This window comes from Somniosus microcephalus, chromosome 25, assembly GCF_052327205.1.
Source record: "Somniosus microcephalus isolate GS21.2 chromosome 25, FLI_Smic_1.0, whole genome shotgun sequence".
In the NCBI taxonomy this organism is placed as follows: Eukaryota; Metazoa; Chordata; class Chondrichthyes; order Squaliformes; family Somniosidae; genus Somniosus; species Somniosus microcephalus.
Window position 1 is genome coordinate 55469817 of NC_141011.1, and position 22994 is coordinate 55492810.

General features: G+C 45.5%; 1 protein-coding gene across 2 annotated transcripts in view; it reads right to left on the minus strand.

Annotated features, from left to right (window-relative positions):
* The window catches only part of lrrc47 (leucine rich repeat containing 47), a 41716-nt gene extending 19771 nt beyond the window's left edge, over positions 1-21945 (minus strand). Inside the window, exons 1-5 of one of the 2 annotated variants that reach the window (XM_085967516.1) lie at positions 21317-21945; positions 19002-19457; positions 18008-18124; positions 2777-2892; positions 764-866 (exon numbers count right to left, since the gene is read on the minus strand). In XM_085967516.1, the coding sequence (XP_085823642.1) occupies positions 764-866; positions 2777-2892; positions 18008-18124; positions 19002-19457; positions 21317-21898 (1374 nt within the window). In that variant the 5' untranslated portion in view covers positions 21899-21945. Of the gene's footprint in view, positions 1-763; positions 867-2776; positions 2893-18007; positions 18125-19001; positions 19458-19574; positions 20708-21316 lie in introns of those variants that run through there. The other variant, XM_085967517.1, reaches the window with a different exon arrangement.
* Positions 21946-22994: the final 1049 nt, after the last annotated feature.

Below are 22994 nucleotides of genomic sequence, written 5' to 3' on the forward strand. Positions count from 1 at the left end.
CACCGCCCTCTGTGGCAGAGAATCCCACAGGTTCACCACTCTCTGGGTGAAGAAATTCCTCCTCATTTCTGTCCTAAATGGCTTACCCCTTATCCTTAGACTATGGCCCCTGGTTCTGGACTCCCCGGCCATCAGAAACATCCTTCCTGCATCTAGTCTGTCCAGGCCTGACAGAATTTTATAGGTTTCGATGAGATCCCCTCTCAATCTTCTAAACTCCAGTGAGTATAAGCCCAATCGACACAATTTCTCCTCATACGTCATCCCTACCATCCCAGGTATCAGCCTAGTGAATCTTCGCTGCCCTCCTTCCATGGCAAGAACATCCTTCCTCAGGTAAGGTGACCAAAACTGTACACAATACTCAAGGTGCGGTCTCACCAAGGCCCTGTACAACTGTAGCAAGACATCCTTGTTCCTGTACTCGAACCCTCTTGCTACGAAGGCCAACATACCATTTGCCTTCTTAACCGCCTGCTGCACCTGCATGCTTACCTTCAGCGACTGGTGCACAAGAACACCCAGGTCTCGTTGCACTTCCCCTTCTCACAATCTATTGCCACAAGAACAATGAAGCGTATTTAATGAGAACAGTCATTTCAGGTTTATTTTCCGTGTGTGCTACTTGTCAAAGCTTTTCCCGTAGCCTGTGGAGGGCTGCTGGAATGGTCAGCCTTAGTGGAAAACCCAACCATGGCTCCTCTCTGACCCCACAGTGGACAGAGCTTTGGCTAATTATTAAAATCATCCCTAGGAAACCTACCTTTGTTTTATCGCAGTTTGTGATTGGCGGGAATGAAATGACGTGTTCCTCGGCATCGACTAAACAAGGGTAATTTTCTTTCCCGTTAAGCAACTGGAGATATCTGGAAAACAGAGACCAGCAGACTTAACATTCACGAGTAGCCTGCGGCCAAGATATTATCTCCTGCACACCATATAGTACACATACACCCTGGTATCATGTTGCAATTCGACATTACAGTCCCATTATTTTCAATAATAGTCTTACTTGTGAACTGATCTTTCTGGCTCACATTCCATTGTCATTAGTTACATATTTTATGTGGTATAATTTATGTGAAACTCAGGCCATGGCCATTATCGTTTGAATGTTATCACATTTCTTTAATCCCTTACCTAAACCCTACTAGGAATTGCATGGCATGGACATTGGAATGAAGGAAGGATGAACTCAATTGTAATGTTCTCCATAATTCAACAGCCTACTGATAATCAAGGGTAGATCTTCGGATTGACAATCTTTTAGTATGTTCACATGACCTTCCCGCTAGCATTACTTTAAGGCAAGAATTAACTTGAACAGTTTGATGCCCAAGATGAGATAATGCTGGTAGGGTTCTGGTGAGAGTGTGTTAAGCATTCGTATCAAAAGATGGTGGGTCAGAAAATCTGCCCGTTAATATCTAGGTTCACACATGGACAGCAGCTACATGGATACAGTAATAAAGGGTTGCTGGGGTCCATGAAACTGAACCACAAAAAACTGTCAGCACCTTCAGAACTGGGGTTGAGGGGTGAATAGCAACAATATTCTGATTGCAAGATGAACGAGGGAGGATTTGTGCAGTAAATAGAAAATGTCCCAACATAGCAGCGACAGACAGACTGGATCCATACCAATTTCAAACACCACATGTTCTGGTACCAGCAACACACACAACCGAATCAGCAAGTACAAGACTAGTTTACAAAAGAGTGCCACACCAATTCAAAAGGAATTGTTTTCCCCCACAAAGCTCTGATGTGGGGAATTGCAACAGGCATGTTGTACTACTTAAGTTTTAAGATAACTTTTTTTTTAATGGGGGGGGGGGGGGGGGAGGAGGTACTTGGTGGGGTTTTTTTTAACGCTGAGGCATAAATAAGTAAATTGTTCAAGATATTGGTGATATAGGTCTAACCTTGGGTACTACCAACACAGAATGCCAATCAACATGGATTCGCCCAAGTAAATATACACACAATGAATTCTTGATCCCAATCCAACCATTTAGAAGAGGGCTTGCGGTTCCCCGATAGCTCATTGTATTGATCTAGTCAGGAGCGGTGTCATACAGACTAAGGAGTCCGAGACTCAGTATTTGGTCTGTGCTGCATTCGCTCTCAGTCTGGGTGGTGCTACGATTGATCTCAGTGCTGCAGAGGCAAAGAGTTCCTGCTTCTGCAGGATATCCACCAGCCACTACTGGAAGAGTGTGTACTTGAGTATCAGCGGAGAATAGGAACAGGCATGGCTCTGATGATCACATAGATGAATAGTTTCCATGAGAATTAGTTTGAGAAACCAGAAGCTGCACAGCAACGTTCCTGCTAAGCTGTGGGGCGGTCTGGAGGACCCGCGCAGGCCGCTCACCGGCTTCTATATGGAAGAAACGGTGCATGGGCGAAAATTTGAATGGGCTGCACAGCCAGTTAAAGGGACCACGCACGAAAAAAAGATTAGAGGGAACATTGCTCCACAGCACCTGTGGGATGGTACCCAGCAAAGAATTAATGACTTCAGGAGGGGAAAACAAATGTACTGTTTATAAATAAAAAGAGAGAGGATTGAGCAGAATCAACCTGTGCTGCTCTCAAGTTCCACTTCAACCCAGGTCCACCCCCAGGAGGCTGCCAGAGGAATTTGGGGCTAAGGTTTCTGACATTACTTCAAGTGAAAAATAGGTGATGGCTATATATTTAACTAAACTGTAACAGTGACAGAGAACAATGCTGTAACACAACCAATAAAGAGTGTTTGTGTGTTACTGACTTGTGAAGCCCAGAAACGTTTTGCCGTTTCTTCTGTTTCCGCTGCTCATCAGCTTCCAGCTGTAACTGTCGTACCAGATCAGCTGCCTTCAATTCTTTCCTTCCAAGTGGAGTAATCTGAAAGAACAAGTGGGACTGCCTGAGTATTGAAAATCTTCAGAAAGCTTGAATGTTATTAGTGAAAAAAGGGATGGAGCACTGCCACAGGCGGCCCAATATAAGAAAACCTCACTTTACAGGAAACTTTGGTTTATCCGGAGGTTGTATGTCTGGAATACTCTATCTAACGGCAAAAATCAGAAACCGTTTTCTGTAAGTTTTTTTTTTAGTTCTCGTTGCTTTTTTTCCCCCCAGTCAGGCACTGAAAGGTCTGTAGCTATAGCAACAGCTTCAGCTAGAGACGCTTGCAGCTGCAGCCGACTGCTTAGAAGCTGTTGCTAAGCAACAGTGTTTGTTGTCAGATACGGAGATGAAAACCTCCATATGCTTCAACATTAACTTTGTATGTCCGGCAGTTTTGATAGATCGGCAACAGCTCGGTCCCATTGGTGCCGGATATAACAAAGTTTCCTGTACTTCACAGACACCATCCATGATTAAAACCTTTCCCTTCAGGAGGTGGTGACAATAATTGAAAGCCTCAACACACAGCTGGTTAGAACCAGCGGCCCCGATTTTAACTCCAGGTGGATTCCCCGCTCAGGCCGGAGTTAGAATCACAGTCGGGTCTCAATGATGTCCTCGGGCCACAACGTGCCTATGTAAAGAAGGACCCTGTTGGCTCCGGGCGCCTGTCCTTGCTGCCTGCTCAGGAGAGCAGGTTAAAATTGCAGATGTTGCGATCATGGCGGCTTTCGGACAGGTCAGAGTCGGGCTGATTTTAACCCCCCGCCCGCCAGGTTTCTGCTGAGCGAGTAGGGTTAAAATCGCCCCCATTATTTCTAAATACGGCACGTTACTGTTGATTTTTCCATTTGCACTTGCTTTAATTTTCTGATGGTTTATTTGCACTTTACAAGTAAAACCTATTTATGAAAAATACCAAGTAATCAATATGGACGCCGTTACTGCCGGGGTGGTATCTTTATTCACTGAAATACAAGAGTAATTTTCGCTTTTCTTTCTTCCCTACAAAGGGTTCAATGAGTTAAGAAATAAATATTTACCATTTGCCTTTAATAACTTGATTTTTTTTAAAAATCAGCTTTCCAGAAAGTAAAAGGAAGGAGTGCTCAGTTTGAAAGCAGAGCAAGACTGTTCCAAAAAAGATAGCTAATGAGCTCGTTGTACAAGACAATTTGCTGTACTACTGTACACTGAAATAATTACATTCAACAGCATTAATGATCAGCCCTTGTTTAAAAAAAAACATAGAATTCTAAATCAGAGATGGGCCTCTTTTCACTAGGAGATGATGGATTTTTTCGATTTTAATCGTTCCAGCATTGGCGGCCGTGCCTTCAGCTGCCTCGGCCCCAAGTTCTGTAATTCCCTCTCTAAACCTCTCCCCTCTCTCTCCGCCTTTAAGATGCTCCTTAGAATCTACCTCTTTGACTAAGATTTGGGTCACCTGCTCTAATATCTCCTTATGTGGCTGGGTGTCAAATTTTGTTTGCTAATCGCTCCTGTGAAGCGCCTCGGGACGTTTTACTACATTAAAGGCGCTGTATAAATGCAGGTTGTTGTTCAAAATTGAGAGATTTTTATAATACAAATACAGAAAAGCTGTATCCACTGGTCAGTGAGTCAGGGTATACATTTAAGATTAAAACAAGAAAAGGAGAGGCAAGAAGGATTTTTTTTCATATCAATACAGAGGAATGTTAGGGTGTGGAATCCTCGATCAGACACAAAGCTGAAAGCAGAATCCATCATAACTTTTAAAAGGGAAGGGGATAACTACCTGAAAAAGAAAATTTTAGGGTATAGAATCAGCACAGAAGGAAGCCATTCGGCCCATCGAGTCTGTGCCGGAGGTGCTATATAAATGCACAAGTTCTTTCTTTTCGTTCTGTGCTTAGGAGGGAATCTTTCTGCAGGAACCCCTGTTAAAAAAGCATCAGGACCCGTTGTTAAAGAAGAAATCATGCCTTCATGGCCCCTGTTCTGGAGACTTTCCCCTTCTGCACCCATATTAAAGAGGGAGTTTCACTCTCAAGATCCCTTATAAGAGAGAGTCAGGAAAGTCTGTAAACATCCAACAGGTCAGCCAGCATCTCAAAGACAGGTTAATGTTTCAGGTGAAAGCCTTCAGCAGAACACGTTAGACAATGAGCGTCCTCAGGTTATTCAACCAAGGGTCAGTTTAACCAAAGCGGAGGAAGGTCAATGGATAGCTCAGAGCTTACAGAGGTGCGATGGGCTAAATAGCATTTACAGCACAGAAACAGGCCATTCAGCCCAACAGGTCTGTGCCGGTGTTTGTGCTCCACACGAGCCTCCTCCCACCCTCTTCATCTCACCCCATAAGAACATAAGAAATAGGAGCAGGAGTAGGCCAATCGGCCCCTCGAGCCTGCTCCGCCATTCAATAAGATCATGGCTGATCTGATCCTAACCGCCAATCCACTATCACAGAACCATCTCCTGAATCTAACAGAATTAGACACACGAAATAGGAGCAGGATCAGGCTACACGGTCCCTGGGCCCGCTCCGCTACCCACAGGGCCATGACCGATCCGAACCTAGACTCGTGTCCAAATTCCTGCCCGCTCCCCGTAACCCTTAATTCCCTTTACTTCTAGGAAACTGTCTATTTCTGTTTTAAATTTATGTAATGATGTAGCTTCTACAGCTTTTTGGGGCAGCATATTCCATGGACCTACCACCCTCTGAGTGAAGTAGTTCCTCCTCATCTCAGTTTTGAAAGAGCAGCCCCTTATTCTAAGACTATGCCCCCTAGTTCTAGTTTCACCCATCATCGGGAACATCTTCCCCGCATCCACCTGATCCAACCCCTTCACAATCTTATATGTTTCAATAAGATCGCCTCTCATTCTTCTGAACTCCAATGAGTAGAGTCCCAATCTACTCAACCTCTCCTCATATGTCCATCCCCTCATCCCCGGGATTAACCGAGTGAACCTTCTTTGTACTGACTCGAGAGCAAGTATGTCCTTTCTTAAGTATGGACACCAAAACTGTACGCAGTATTCCAGGTGCGGCCTCACCAATACCTTGTACAACTGAAGCAATACCTCCCTATTTTTATATTCTATCCCCCTAGCAATGAAAGCCAACATTCCATTGGCCTTCTTAATCACTTGCTGCACCTGCATACTAACCTTTTGAGTTTCGTGCACCAGGACCCCCAGATCCCTTTGTACTTCAGTACTTTCCAGTTTCTTGCCATTAAGATAATAACTTGCTCTATGATTTTTCCTGCCAAAGTGCATAACCTCACACTTTCCAGTATTGTATTCCATCTGCCAAATCTCTGCCCACTTACTTAGCCTGTCAATGTCCCCTTGCAGGTTTTTTATGTCCTCCTCACTCACTACTTTCCCTCCCATCTTAGTATCATCTGCAAACTTTGATATGTTACACTTGGTCCCCTCCTCCAAATCGTTAATATAGATTGTAAAGAGTTGGGGACCCAGCACTGACCCCTGTGGAACACCACTAGTTACTGATTGCCAGTCTGAGAATGAACCATTTATCCCAACTCTCTGCCTTCTGTTAGATAGCCAATCCTCTATCCATGCCAGAATATTACCCCCAATCCCGTGATTTTTTATCTTAAGCAATAATCTTATGTGTGGCACCTTGTCAAATGCCTTTTGGAAGTCTAAATACACTACGTCCACTGGTTCCCCTTTATCCACCCTATATGTTACTTCCTCAAAGAACTCCAGCAAATTTGTCAAACATGACTTCCCCTTCATAAAACCATGCTGACTTTGTCCTATTAAATTATGATTATCCAAATGTCCTGTTACTGTCTCCTTAATAATGGACTCCAAAATTTTACCTACCACAGATGTTAGGCTAACCGGTCTACAGCATCTCCTTCTATTCCTTTCTCCCTCATGTGTTTATGCAGCTTCCCCTTAAATGCATCTATTCTAGCCGCCTCAACTACTCCTTGTGGTAGCGAGTTCCACATTCTCACTACTCTCTGGGTAAAGACTTTCCTGACCCTCTCTAATAAGGGATCTTGAATGAAACTCCCTCTATAATATGGGTGCAGAAGGGGAAAATCTCCTGAACAGGGGTCATGAAGGCATGATTTCTGTACTGTTCTATTCTCCTGAATTCTTTATTGGATTTATTAGTGACTATCTTATATTTATTGCCCTTAGTTCTGGTCTCCTCCTCAAGTGTAAACATCTTCTCTGTGTCTACCCATCAAACCCCTTCATCATCTTAAAGACCTCGATCTAGTTACCCCCCCGTCTTCTCTTTTCTGGAGAAAAGTCTCAGCCTTTCCTGATGGATATAACCTCTCAGTTCAGGTATCATCCTAGCAAATCTTTTTTACACCTTCTCCAGTGCCTCGATATCCTTTTTATAATATGGAGACCAGAATGGTGCACAGTACTCCAAGTGTGGTCTAACCAAAGTTCTACACAAGTTTAATATAACTTCTCTGCTTTTCAATTCTGTCCCTCTAGAAATGAACCCCAGTGCTTGGTTTGCTTTTTTTATGGCCTTATTAACCTGTGTCACTCCTTTACATATACCACTTCCCACCTTTTGCTAATCTGACTAACTATCTTTAACCCCCTCTCTCTGTTTTGTAGCCAGCTTGCTGTCCATTCTGCTACTTGTCCCCTGGCTCCACATGTTCTGACCTTAGTCATGAGTCTATGTGGTATCTTATCAAAGGCCTTCTGAAAATCCAAATGTTACCTCTACTACATTACCCTTATCTACCCTTTCTGTTACTTCTTCAAAGAATTCAATAAGGTTGGTCAAGCATGGCCTTCCCTTTTGAAATCTGTGCTGACTACTCCGTTATATTTTCAGTTTCTAGATGTTTTTCCATTACATCTTTAAGTAAAGATTCCATTATCTTTCCTACCACCGACGTTAAGCTAATTGGTCCATATTTCCCTGGACTTGTTCTATCTCCCTTTTTAAAATCTAGGAATCACATTAGCTGTTCGCCAGTCCTCTGGCACTATTCCCGTTTCTAATTAATTTTAATATAAATGTAATAGTGCCTCTGCTATCTCTTCCCAACTTCTTTTAATACGCTTTCCCTAATTCTATTCCCATCCCCATGAAATCAACTTTTTTCCAATTTATTACTTTGGTCTTTGTCTTACTTATATCCTTCTCAATCTTTATCTTAAACCTTCTTTGTGGTCTGGTACTTGAGGTAAAAGAACAAACAGTAAAAGTCAAACTGTAGTGGTTCGTATAAATCGCCACTATATAAAAGAGTTTAGCTTCGACGAACTATAAATAAGTTGTTTATTTACCAGAACAGGATAATACAGCAGGTAAGGTAGCAGGTAAGATGGCTGACTGCAACAGCACCATATTGTAGATCACAGGATAATTACAGCAGGTAAGGTGGCTGACTGCAGGAACACCATGTTGTAGGTCTTACGGTAGGTAAGATAGCAGGTAAGATGGCTGACTGCAGGAGCACCATGTTGAAGACCTTGTCCCAGCGGGGACTCCACAAGGACTGCATTCCCAGTCCCGTGGGGAGCCTCATGACCTCCTCACACTCGGCTCTATATTCCCGACGTCACGTGACCGCGTCATGACGTCAGCACGTTCGCTTAGGCGGTCACGTGACCTGCGCCGTTGCTTCGTACATCTCCCTGGTGCAAAGGCTGGCTTTGAGACCAAGTGGAGGATCGCTTCCCTCCCGCCTGCTGGCCGATGCGGCCGAAGTCGCGGTAGGCCGGGCTATGCCGGCGGCCGTCTTGGAAGCCCGAATCGGGCCGGCGGCCAATGCGCATGCGTCAAGTGATGCATGACGTCAGCGCGTTAGGTCGGCGGCCGACGCGCATACGTTACGTGATGCGTGACGTCAGCGCATTAGGTCGCCTCTTAAAGGGGCAATGGACCAACAGGTAAGTTAAAGGGGCAACAGCCCAAACTGGTAAGTTACAAATAAGTTAATTAAGTACATACAGTTAGGTAAGTTATACATACATAAATAAGTTAAAGGGAATTATGTAACTCAATGTAAAGGACAACTGTTGGGACCGCCACAAAACGGTGTTAAAATTCCCCTTGCACTAGAACATAAAAGATACCTGCCCACACATTACTGATCACTGTACTAATTCTCCCTCAGGCCAGGCACTTCAGACAATTAAAACATTCCAAGAACCACTCTGACATCATGAATAATGGACAATTTGAAGTTACCGGACAGCAGCTCAATAAAGCTTAGCAATGTCAGTCAAGACAGACAAAAGAGTCATTATATATTAAGACAGTCTTTACCGGTACAATGGCTGGAGTCAATTTGTGTTGGAAAGGCAACTTTCATCAATCACTCAAACAACAATCGGAACTTGGGAACAACATTACATGACCAATAATGCTTTCAATAGAATTCTGGGCTCCCCGAATGACTCAATAGATAAAAGCGTGTGTGGAACGGAGCCATACGATCCAGGAGGCTTTTAAGTTTGATTGATGGTCTGTGGCAAGTTAGCGGACTTCAGTCAGCACAGCAGTGGGGGTACGATATTCTACCAGGATAGGGAGTCCTCATTGTCTACTGCCCCCTCAACCCCACAGCAATTGCCGCATCAAAATCTCCTTCCGATTCGCCTTGCTTCACCTTTGCAACAAGCAATGTCTCACTGTTGGTAATTTCAATCTATAACTAAATTCCCTCTGCCTCCTGTCCTTACGGAACCTCACCCTGCTCTCCAACCCCCCCTCATCATTACTCAAGGCCTCATTACTTATAAGATATTGATTAATAACAAGACCAAGTCTGACTATTTCCTTGTTTCACTATTGGCCCCATAGTGTATTTACCCAGAGTTATCACAGTAGCCCCAGAATTGTAACTTAATGATTCCAATAGTCACACCATCCTGACTTGGATATATATCGGCCGTTCCTTCATCGTCGCTGGGTCAAGATCCTGGAACTCCCTCCCTAACAGCACTGTGGGAGCACCTTCACCACACGGACTGCAGCGGTTCAAGAAGGCAGCTCACCACCACCTTCTCATAGAATCATAGAAAGTTACAGCACGGAAGGAGGCCATTCGGCCCATCGTGTCCGCGCCGGCCAACAAAGAGCTATCCAGCCTAATCCCACTTCCCAGCTCTTGGTCCGTAGCCCTGCAGGTTACAGCATCCCAGGTGCACATCCAAGTACTTTTTAAATGTGTTTAGGGTTTCTGCCTCTACCACCCTTTCAGGCAGTGAGTTCCAGACCCCACAACCCTCGGTGAAGAAATTTCCCCTCAAATCTCCTCTAAGCCTTCCACCAATTACTTTAAATCTGTGCCCCCTGGTTTTTGACCCCTCTGCTAAGGGAAATAGGTCCTTTCTATCCACTTTATCTAAGCCCCTCATAATTTTATACACCTCAATAAGCTCTCCCCTCGGCCTCCTCTGTTCCAAGGAAAACGGACCCAGCCTATCCAGTCTTTCCTCATAGCAAAGATTCTCTACTCCCAGCAACATCCTTGTAAATCTCCTCTGTACCCTCTCTAGTGCAATCACATCTTTCCTGTAATGTGGTGACCAGAACTGCACGCAGTACTCTAGCTGAGGCCTAACTAGTGTTTTATACAGTTGAAGCATAACCCCCCTGCTCTTGTATTCTATGCCACGGCTAATAAAGGCAAGCATTCCGTATGCCGCCTTAACCACTTTATCTACTTGGCCTGCTACCTTCAGGGATCTGTGGACATGCACTCCAAGGTCCCTTTGTTCCTCTACACTACTCAGTGTCCTACCATTTAATGTGTATTCCCTTTCCTTGTTAGCCCTCCCCAAATGCATTACCTCACACTTCTCCGGATTGAATTCCATTTGCCACTGTTCTGCCCACCTGACCAATTTATTGATATCTTTCTGCAGTCTACAGCTTCCTTCTTCAGTATCAACCACACAGCCGATTTTAGTAACATCTGCAAACTTCTTAATCATACCCCCTATATTCAAGTCAAGATCGTTGATGTATACCACAAAAAGCAAGGGACCTAGTACTGAGCCCTGCGGAACCCCACTGGAAACAGCCTTCCAGTCACAAAAACACCCATCAACCATTACCCTCTGCTTCCTGCCTCCGAGCCAGTTTTTAATCTAACTTGACACTTTGCCCTGGATCCCATGGGCTTTTAACTTCGTGACCAGTCTGCCATGTGGAACCTTAGCAAAAGTCATGCTAAAGTCCATATACACTACATCAAACGCACTACCCTCATCTACCCTCCTTGTTACCTCCTCAAAAAATTCAATCAAGTTTGTCAGACACGACCTTTCCCTTGACAAATCCGTGCTGACTATCCTCGATTAATCTGTGTCTTTCTAAATGAAGATTTATCCTGTCCTTCAGAATTCTTTCCAATAATTTTCCCACCACCGAGGTTAGGCTGACTGGCCTGTAATTACTCGGTCTATCCTTTTCTCCCTTTTTAAACAAGGGTACCACATTAGCAGTCCTCCGGCACCACACCTGAAGCCAGAGAGGATTGAAAAATGATGGTCAGGGCCTCTGCTATTTCCTCTTTTGCTTCGCTTAACAGCCTGGGATACATTTCATCTGGGCCTGGGGATTTATCCACTTTTAAAGCTGCTAAACCCCTTAACACTTCCTCTCTCACTATGTTTATTTCATCTAATATTTCACACTCCTCCCCCTGATAGCAATGTCTGCTTCGCCCCTCTTTGTGAAAACAGATGCAAAGTATTCATTAAGAACCCTACCGACATCTCCCGCCTCCACACACAGATTACCCTCATGATCTCCAATAGGCTTTACCCTTTCTTTAGTTATCCTCTTAATATATTTATAAAACATCTTTGGGTTTTCCTTGATTTAACTTGCCAAGAATTTGTCATGCTCTCTCTTTGCTTTCCTAATATCCTTTTTAATTGCACCCCTGCACTTTCTGTACTCCACTAAAGATTCTGGAGTATTTAGCCCTCGGTACCTGTCATACGCCTCCCTTTTTTTCTTCATCCTACCCTATATGTCCCTAGATAGACATCCAGGGGACTCTAGATTTGTTAGTCCCACCTTTTTTCTTTAAGGGCACATATTTGGTCTGAACCCTCCGGATCTCCTCCTTGAATGCCTCCCACTGCTCTGACACTGATTTACCTTCAAGTAGCTGTTTCCAGTCCACTGCGGCTAAATCCTCTCTGAGCTTAGCAAAATTTGCTTTTCCCCCCAATTTAGAATTTTTATTCCTGTTTTATCATTGTCCTTTTCCATAACTACCTTAAATCTAACAGAATTATGGTCACTAGCACCAAAATGCTCCCCCACTGAAGTCCAGAACCGCCTCCTCCCTTGTTGGACTTGCTACATACTGGCTAAAAAAGTTCTCCTGGATGCATTTTAGGAATTCCGCACCCTCTATACCCTTCACACTAATTTAATCCCAGTTAATATTGGGGTAGTTGAAATCCCCTATTACTGCCCTATAGTTTTTGCACTTCTCAGAAATTTGTCTACATATTTGTTCTTCTATCTCTCTCTCGCTGTTTGGGGGTCTGTAGTACACTCCCAGCAGTGTGATCGCCGCTTTTTTGTTTTTCAATGCAACCTATATGGCCTCGTTTGATGATCCCTCCAACATATCATCCCTCCTCACAGCTGTAATAGTTTCTTTAATCAATACCGCGACCCCCCCCTCCCTTTTTACCTCCCTCTCTATCCCGTCTGAAAATCCTGTGACCAGGAATGTTGAGCTGCCATACCTGCCCCTCTTTCAGCCATGTCTCTGTAACAGCTATAATATCATAGTCCCAAGTAACTACCTGTGCCCTCAGTTCATCTGCCTTGTTTGCTATACTCCTTACATTTAGTACAGGCAAACCTCCTTGTTGACTACTATCTAGCTCTTGATTCCTCTGTCCTTCCAATTTACTTTCTAGGTTTTTGTTTTCCAATTCCAGTTTTTCTTCCCTCCCTACTGACTCTATTCTTAGGTTCCCATCCCCCTGCCAAGCTAGTTTAAACCCTTCCCAACAGCACTAGCAAACCCTCCCGCGAGGATATCGGTCTCGTTCCCATTGAGGTGTAACCCGTCTGGCTTGTAGAGGTCCCACCTCCCCCAGAAACGGTTCCAATTCCTCAGGAAACTAAAGCCCTCCCTCCTACACCATCTCTCCAGCCATGCATTCATCTGCTCTATCTTCCTATTTCTGTACTCACTAGCTCGTGGCACTGGTTGTAATCCGGCAAGATGGCAGCGGCGGTATAAAAAGTGAGCTCAAGGACAATAAATGCTGGCCTCGCCAGCGACGTCCACATCCCAGGAACAATAAAACACATCTACTATGAAGGAGGTATTGGTATAAGTGAATCTAATGTATATGGTAAAATACTGAAACAACACACGAGTTGCAAATTAACTGAAGACTTGAACACAAACAAGCCACCTATCTGGCAATCTGCAGTTACTGGTGTATCATATTGTTAAACTTTCCATAGAGATAAAAATAAAAGACTGGAAAGCAGCTCATTCATAATCTAACACTTGCCTTCCCTGTAAGCCTCAGGTGACTGAGTTTAGATCGAGAGGAAACATTTTGTTTTCAACATGTTGTGTTGGCATCCATTTCAATAGCAGCCTTCACAAATGAAAGTCATTACTTTAGGGGAGTTCTCCCTGGTGTCCTGGGCCAATATTTATCCCTCAACCAACATAACAAAAACAGATTATCTGGTCATTATCACATTACTGTTTGTGGGAGCTTGCTGTGCGCAAACTGGCTGTTGCGTTTCCTACATTACAACAGTGACTCCACTTCAAAAGTACTTAATTGGCTGTAAAGCGCTTTGAGACGTCCGGTGGTCATGAAAGGCGCTATAGAAATGTAAGTCTGCCTTTCTTTCTATCCAAAAGTCAATGCTCTTCCAATTACTCAACTTCTATTGTTCCACACTATCACCTACAGTAGTGGGGCTCCAAACATGAAGCTGATGATTATTAGACAACATACGAATTAGGAGCAGGAGTCGGCTACACGGCCCCTCGAGCCTGCTCCGCCATTCAATAAGGTCATGGCTGATCTTCGACCTCAACTCCACTTTCCCGCCCGATCCCCATATCCCTCGATTCCCCTCAAGTCAAAAAATCTATCAATCTCAGCCCTGAATATACTCAATGACTCAGCATCCACAGCGCTCTGGGGTAGAGAATTTCAAAGATTCACAACCCTCTGAGTGAAGAAATTCCTCATCTCAGTCTAATGGAGAGAAACTGCAAAGTGCTACAGTACAAAGGGATCTGGGGGTCCTGGTGCATGAAACACAGACGGTTAGTATGCAGGTGCAGCAGGTGATCAGGAAGGCCAATGGAATCTTTGCTTTTATTGCAACGGGGATGGAGTATAAAAACAGGGAAGTCTTGCTGCAGTTATACAGGGTATTGGTGAGGCCACACCTGGAATACCGCGTGCAGTTTTGGTTTCCATATTTAAGAAAAGATATACTTGCTCTCGAGGCGGTTCAGAGAAGGTTCACTCGGTTGATTCCGGAGATGAGGGGGTTGACGTATGAGGAAAGGTTGAGTAGGTTGGGACTCTACTCATTGGAGTTCAGAAGAATGAGAGGCGATCTTATCGAAACATATAAGATTGTGAGGGGGCTTGATCGGGTGGATGCGGTGAGGATGTTTCCACTGATGGGTGAGACTAGAACTAGGGGGCATAATCTTAGAATAAGGGGCTGCCCTTTCAAAACTGAGATGAGGCTCAGAGGGTAGTAAATCTATGGAATTTGCTACCCCAGAGAGCTGTGGAAGCTGCAACATTAAATAAATTTAAAATGGAGATAGACAGTTTCCTAGCAGATAAGGGAATTAGGGGTTACGGGGAGAGGGCAGGGAAGTGGATGTGAGTCTAGATTCGGATCAGCCACGATCCTATTGAATGGCGGAGCAGGCCCGAGGGGCCGTATGGCCTACTCCTGCTCCTTCTTCTTATGTTCTTATGACCCCTTATCCTGAGACTATGCCCCCTAGTTCTAGACACTCCAGCCAGGGGGAAACAACCTCTCAGCATCTACCCTGTCAATCCCCCTCAGAATCTTGTATGTTTCAATGAGATCACCTCTCATTCTTCTAAACTCCAGAGAGTATCGGCCCAGTCTACACAATCTCTCATCATAGGACAGCCCTCTCCTCCCAGGAATCAATCTAGTGAACCTTCGTTGCACCGCCTCCAAGGCAAGTATATCCTTCCTCAGATAAGGAGACCAGAACTGAGCACAGTACTCCAGGTGTGGTCTCACCGAGGCTCTGTACAATTGTAGTAAGAGTTCCTTACCCTTATACTCCAACCCCCTTGCAATAAAGGGCAACATGCCATTTGCCTTCCTAATTGCTTGCTGTACCTGCATGCTAACTTTGCTGACAAGTCAGAATGGTTCAAAAAATGCTGCTTTCGTTTATTTAAAGGGATTAATCCTCTGCTAACACAGTAGATAAAGGAATGCTATATGAGCATGTTAAGCAGTAATCTGCTCATTTTGGCAACAATAACTTGTAAGCTGCCATGTCCCCGCTGAACTCCCATGGTACGATGGAGAATATTCGGTTTTACACAGGTATTAAAAGTAGAAACTTTATGATTGAAATGCTACAAATTTGCCTATCCATTAGAGTAGCTTTAACCTTTAAAATTGAGAAATCCAAGTGAAAACACAGCATAACTAAGGTGAAAATGGAGAATAGACTCGGTAAATCAAGAAGTGATTCGTTGTTTCCAGTTCAGATTTTAAAAGCTTGTAGATACTAACAAGGACAGAGAGATTACTTGATGCTGATTCACGGAAGCTGCAATTCCAGCATTTTACTGGTATGAGGGGCTGCCTTGGATCCTCCCAAGTGGCATCAGTAAGTGTACATCACAAACAGGCGGATGTACATCAATCGCACATCTAGGTAAGGCTCTCCCCAACTGACAGATGTTGGCTTATTCACTAGTTTGTTAAAGTTCTTTTATAGCAAAGTATTATTGGAGAGTAGAGTTTTCCAATAGAGTCTGGAGTGACAGGGAAGAGAAAATGGGAAATCATCAGGAGACCGGCAAAGTGAGATCGACAGGGTGATGTAACTCCTATAAAGTTGATCAGTCTGAGATGGAGGGTTACTGAACTTTAGCCTTAAAACCAATGGTTTCCCTAAATCCTGACTTTTATAAAAATAAACCTCATGATAGAAATGTATGGGTAAATACTCATCCATCATCGCCCTTACTCAGTTATCTTCTCCTTGAGCAGGTTTGTGTATTTGAATTGGATATGGCCAACACACAAGCCCTAGTGTAACAGCGAGAGTCACTGGGATGATTGTCTTCTTAACTCCCTCAACTAAACAGGGTTCTGTTAAGGTTCTCACATAACTCCACCCCTGCAAAGTTATAGTGTCAGCTCAGTGGGCAGCACACTCACCTCTGAGTCAGAAGGTTGTGGGTTCAAGTCCCACTCCAGAGACTTGAGCTCAAAAATCCAGGCTGACACTCCCAGTGCAGTGCTGAGGGAGTGCTGCACTGTCGGAGGTGCCGTCTTTTGGACGAGATGTTAAACCGAGGCCCCGTCTGCTCTCTCAGGTGGACGTAAAAGATCCCATGGCACTATTTTGAAGAGGAGCAGGGGAGTTCTCCCCGGTGTTATGGTCAATATTTATCCCTCAATGAACATCACAAACAGATTATCTGGTCATTATCACATTACTGTTTGTGGGAGCTTGCTGTGCGCTATTTGGCTGCTGCGTTTCCTACATTACAACAGCGACTACACTTCAAAAAAAAAAAAAGTACTTCATTGGCTGTAAAGTGCTTTGGGACGTCCGGTGGTCGTACACGTCTTATTTTTATAGTCTAATTTGGTAAGCTTTATATTATATAGTTCGCCTACTTTTACTGCACTAATTTTAGTGCAATACTTTTTTTTTAATGCTACCGAACCATTGTGGCCCAAATGGATTCCTGTTCTGGGGAGATGAGGATGGGGTTTGAAGCTGCAGACAATTGGAATGGCTGGTTAAGTGTTGGAGCAGAGTAATCGGCTTCAGCCCAATGCACAGCTTGGCGCTGTTGAAGGGTTATTATCCCAATCATATCCAAGTTCTCATTATACTGTGATATACCACACTTCATTTACAATATTTAAAACCATATGAAATATCTTAATAGGCACTTCGCAAGTTTTTGTTATGGTTCACAAACACGTTTCTATAGACAAAACCTATTGTACTTGTTATCCACTTCGGTAGGAAAAACAGAAAGGTAGAGTATTATTTAAATGGTGATAGATTGGGAAATGTTGATGTACAAAGGGACCTGGGTGTCCTTGTACACCAGTCACTGAAAGCAAACATGCAGGTGCATCAAGCAGTTAGGAAGGCAAATGGTATGTTGGCCTTCATTGCAAGAGGATTCGAGTACAGGAGCAAGGATGTCTTACTACAGTTATACAGGGCCTTGGCGAGACCACACCTGGAGTACTGTGTGCAGTTTTGATCTCCTTACCCAAGAAAGGATATACTTGCCATAGAGGGAGTGCAGCGAAGGTTCACCAGACTGATTCCTGGGATGGCAGGACTGTCGTATGAGGAGAGATTGGGTCGACTAGGCCTGCATTCACTAGAGTTTAGAAGAATGAGAGGGGATCTCATTGAAACGTATAAAATTCTGACAGGGCTAGACAGACTGGATGCAGGGAGGATGTTTCCCCTGGCTGGGGGGTCTAGAATGAGGGGTCACAGTCCCAGGACACGGGGTAGGACATTTAGGACTGAGGAGAAATTTCTTCACTCAGAGGGTGGTGAACCTGTGGAATTCTCTACCACAGAAGGCTGTGGAGGCCAAGTCACTGAATATTTTTAAGAAGGAGATAGATAGATTTCTAGACACAAAAGGCACCAAGGAGTATGGGGAGAGAGCGGGAATATGGTATTGAGATCGAGGATCAGCCACGATCATATTGAATGGCGGAGCAGGCTTGAAGGGCCGAATGGCCGACTCCTGCTCCTATTTTTCTATGTTTCTATGTTTAATTATTACTCCCAGTGAACACATCAACTTCCTATTACAACATTTCCATGTCTGTGCATTTTACCTTCAAGGAATGGGAGGGTCTGGCATCATACAGCAAAGGTCCCTTCACCAAATGTAGATCATGAGTTGCAATAGTTGCCAATGTTCTCCTCTGACAGACATCATCGTGTAATTTGGTCTGGGGAAAGAGAATAAACAACGACTTTTGTTAGCAAGCCAGAGCAGAGGTTCGATATAGTCATGTAGGATGGAAGGGAAGGGAGATGGGCAGGCAAATACTTTCAAGTTTGTGGGGGAAACTATGTTAAAAAAAAGAGATTAAGATGAAGTAACGCTTAAGGAATCGCTCTGATCATTCCCAGGCATTTTCTTCCCTTAATACGTAATACAGAGCTTGAGAAAACAGTTTGCGTTTGGGCCCTTTCCTCATCTGAGGCAGGTCATACAGTGAACACTAACACTTCCTGGTGCTGGTGTTCTGAAAATTAACACACACATCATAATTCAGTGTTTATCACTTACAATAATAGGATGGGTATAATGTAGCAGTGTGTGCTTCAGAGTCTGTGATAGAAGATTAACTATGTTAGAGTATTTCTGGGCAGAGTAGATTTCTGTAACTTTACCCTGTTGAGACTACATGCTGGAGGACAAAGGACAGAAGTGGCTTTCTTTTTTTGAAAATACTTTCTTTTAAAAATTGCTCAGTTGCAATTTGCTGTTTTAGGAAATGGACATTTGGGCAAAGTGCAAGTGTGTCACATCCGTTGCATGTGTGAAACTGCGATAGATCAAAGGGATATGGGGATAGTGCAGGAAAGTGGAGATGAGGTCGATGATCAGCCATGATCTTATTGGATGGCGGAGCAGGCTCGAGGGGCCGACTCCTGCTCCTATTTCTTATGTTATGTAAAAGTCGATCGATAAACAGATGTAGTGCACAACATCTAAATGTCTTAGAAATAGGTAAACCAGGACATCTCAATAACTTGTACAAGAGAATGGGCATTTAAAAAAAAAATCAAATCTATAGATCGTGAGTTTAAAAGAATTACCTGAGCTACGAGGAATCGTTTCAATGCATTGCCCGGTCGCAGGTTCATTCCTTCTACAATGCAGCACACAATATAAGGCCTGACATCCTTGATACTGAGAGTGACTTTCACCAGCATGGAAGGACTTTCAGAAACGTGCAACACTCGCACCACCAATTTGTTCAGGTCTTCCATCCCATCCGATTCACCATCATCGTCCTTCTTCACAGCTTTCTTTTTCTTCCTGGCTTTCTCCTTGAGCTCATTCTTCTCCGCATTGTCCATTTTCCCTTTCCCCTTGCCACGGCCCCCTGACCTCAGGTAGTCCAAGATGGATTTGGTCTGGCATCCATTCACCATTTTTTCTAGTCGTTTATCTTTTAATTTGTTTCCTTTGAAGTTTATTTCTTTCAGCTTGGGACAGTCAGCGAGCTCGCAAGGAATCTCCGAGAGCTGGTTGTTGGAAAGGTCGAGAGTCTAGAAGACAAGAGGAGGGAGGAATACTTAGCGATTCTTGCACAATGAAAAGATATACATTTCTGGTAGACATTACAGGATCATCTTCCAGTGCAGCCGGGTACAAGTTACACTCACCACATGGATATAGATCTGAAAGTGCTCTGCAGGGTGTTGAATAGATTTAGTATCAAGCAGGAAGATGAAAGCAAAAGAGGAGCGGTCACCTTCCTTGGATAGGAAGGACCTATTTCCCTTAGCAGAGGGGTCAACAACCAGGGGGCACAGGTTTAAAGTAATTGGTCGGAAGTTTAGAGGGGATTTGAGGAGAATTTTTTTCACCCCAAGGGTGGTGGGGGTCTGGAACTCACTGCCTGAAAGGGTGGTCGAGGCAGAGACCCTCATCACATTTAAAAAGTACTTGGATATGCACTTGGGATGCTGTAACCTACAGAGCTACGGACCAAGAGCTGGAAAGTGGGATTAGGCTGGAGAGCTCCTTGTTGGCCGGCGCGGACACGATGGGCCGAAATGGCCTCCTTCTGTGCTGTAACTTTCTATGATTCTATGATTCAGGGAGCTCCAAGGCATGGTTGAAGAAAAAGACCCTTAGGCAACTTTTTGAAGATAAGGAGGAAGGTAACAAGACAATAGTATTGGGGAAGAAAGTGCCAGAAAGCAGTGGCTAAAGAAGCAGCTACGACTGATGAGTGGAGAGAACAGGGAAGGAGTACGTTGATGCTGGGGGGTGGGGAAGGTGCATGCGGGGATGTATTATTAGAGGCGATGCTGGAGCGAGGCGAGGGAGGGATCTGAAGGTAAAGACAAGGATCTTAATGTTAATTCAATGGGGCACAGAGGCGCAAAAGAGCTTGCTGAGGATGTGAGGCGTAAACCTCAATGTGCGCAAGGAGATCGGGCGCACTGTTTTGGATGAGCTGTACGTTAAAGGCCTTACACAAATGCAAGTTTTTGTTGTAGTCCGTGGGCTGTAAAAGTGGGGAGCAGAGCAAGGAAAACATTAGAGAAATCCTGGAGACAGCGTTTGGAGATGAAAGACTCTTGGTAATAATTAGATGTGGGGAGGGAGCCAATCTCGTACTCACTGGGACAACAGACGCAGTGAGCTTATCACCATCAAACCTGGACATCGGTTTACACAATCTCCACAAAAAGTCTCAGTCAGGGTTGGCACTAGTTGGCTGGGAGTACAGTTCCGTTTCTCAGAACATCCATGTTGAAAACAGTGCACTGTGAGACAAGGAACATTCCTGTATTGGTGGGGAGGAGAGGGGTATCGGGGAGTATTGGGGGGGGGGGGGGGGAGTGGAGTTAGGGGGTGTATGGGGTGTTTGGAGGGTATTGGGAGGGGGGGGGGAGAGGAGTATTTGGGGAGTGCGGTATATCGGCTATTTGTGGGAGGGGGGTTTTTGGATTGTTTGGGGGGTATTTTGGGGGTTGGGTATGGGGGAAGCGAGTATTGGGGTATTTTGGGGGTCAGTGGGGGGTATTTTGGGGGTATGGGGTATTTGGGTTGTTTAGGGGTGTGGTATTGGGGACAGTGGGGGCATTTTGGGGTGTTAGGTATTTTTGGGGGGTATTTGGGCTGTTTGAGGTATTTTATGGGGTATTTGAGGTATTTTAGGGGTTATTTTGGGTATTTATGGGGTTATTTGGGGTATTTAGGTTTTTTTTTGGGGGGTTATTTGGGGTATTGTAGGGGTTATTTGGGGTATTGTAGGGGTTATTTGGGGTATTGTAGGGGTTATTTGGGGTATTGTAGGGGTTATTTGGGGTATTGTAGGGGTTATTTGGGGTATTGTAGGGGTTATTTGGGGTATTGTAGGGGTTATTTAGGGATATTTGAGGCGCTGACTCACCCGCAGCGCCGGCAGCTCGCTGACTCCGGGGCCCAGCTCCTGGATGCGGTTGTCGGCGGCGCTGAAGCTGCTGAGCAGCGCCAGGCCGGGCCCCAGGATCTCCGGGGGAAGGCCCACCAGCCGGTTGGCCGAGACGTTGAGGGCGGCGAGGCGGAGGCAGCGGCCGAGCGCGGCGGGCAGGGCCTCCAGCTGGTTGCCGCTGGCGTTGAGGCTGTCGAGGACGGCCAGGCGGCCCAGGGCCTCGGGCAGGGCCCGCAGCTCGTTGTCCGACACGTCGAGCGCCCGCAGGGCCCGCAGCTCGCCCAGCTCGGCCGGCAGGGCCCGCAGGCGGTCGTGGCTCAGCACAAGGCTGCGGAGGCCCGACAGGCGGCCCAGGCCCCGGGGCAGCGCCGGCATCACCGCCCCGCTCAGCTCCAGGTGCTGCAGCAGGGCCAGGAGGCCAGCCTCGGGCTCGCCGTCCTCCTCCTCCCCGGGCTCAGGATCCCAGCCCCGCAGCACCAGCTCCCGATGGCCCTGGCTCACCGCCCGCCCGATCTCCGTCCACAGGCGCCCGCTCCGCTCCACCGCCATTTGCGCCTCCATAGCGCCCGCCTCCACAGCGCCGCCAGCCGGCTGGCGCCGCCAACTGCACCCTGCCCGCAGCTCCACCTCCCGCCGACAGGGGGCGCCCGCGCTCACTCGCTGGGCCGAGCGGCCTCCTTCTGTGCCCTGAGAGATAGTAAGAAAGACTTGCATTTATCTTCTTCTTAGGCAGTCCCTTGGAACCGACGATGACTCTTATCGAAACATACAAGATTGTGAGGGGGCTTGATCGGGTGGATGCGGGGAGGATGTTTCCACTGATGGGTGAGACTAGAACTAGGGGCATAATCTTAGAATAAGGGGTTGCCGTTTCAAAACTGAGATGAGAAGAAACTTCTTCACTCAGAGGGTAGTAAATCTATGGAATTTGCTACCTCAGAGAGCTGTGGAAGCTGGACATTAAATAAATTTAAAACGGAGATAGACAGTTTCCTAGCTGATAAGGGAATTAAGGGTTATGGGGAGCGGGCAGGGAAGTGGACGTGAGTCTAGGTTCGGATCAGCCATGATCCTATTGAATGGCGGAGCAGGCCCGAGGGGCCGAATGGCCTACTCCTGCTCCTACTTCTTATGTTCTTATGTTCTTATTATGACTTGCTTTCACATTAAAAATGGGTTCTCAGGTGACTGATGAGTCCAATGCGGGACCTACAGTCTCTGTCACAGGTGGGGCAGATGGGTGGGGTGCTTGGGTTGACGTGCTCTCCTTGCGTTGCCTTGCGCTTGGCTTCCGCTTGCTCCCGGCGAAGAGACTCGAGGTGTTCAGCGCCTTTCCAGGTGCTTCTCCTCCACTTTGTGCGGTCTTGGGATATGGATTGGAGGGTAGCTAATGTTACCCCACTATTTTAAAAAAGTGGTAGGGAGAAAACAGGGAATTGTGAGAGGGAGGAACTGAATGAAATCAGTATTTGTAGGGAAATGGTGTTAGGGGAATTGACGGGATTGAAGGCCGATAAATCCCCAGGGCCTGATAATCTACATCCTAGGGTACTTAAGCAAGTGCCCTAGAAATAGTAGATGTATTGCTGGTCATCTTCCAAACTTCTAGATACTCTGGCACAGTTCTCATGGATTGGAGGGTAGCTAATGTTACCCC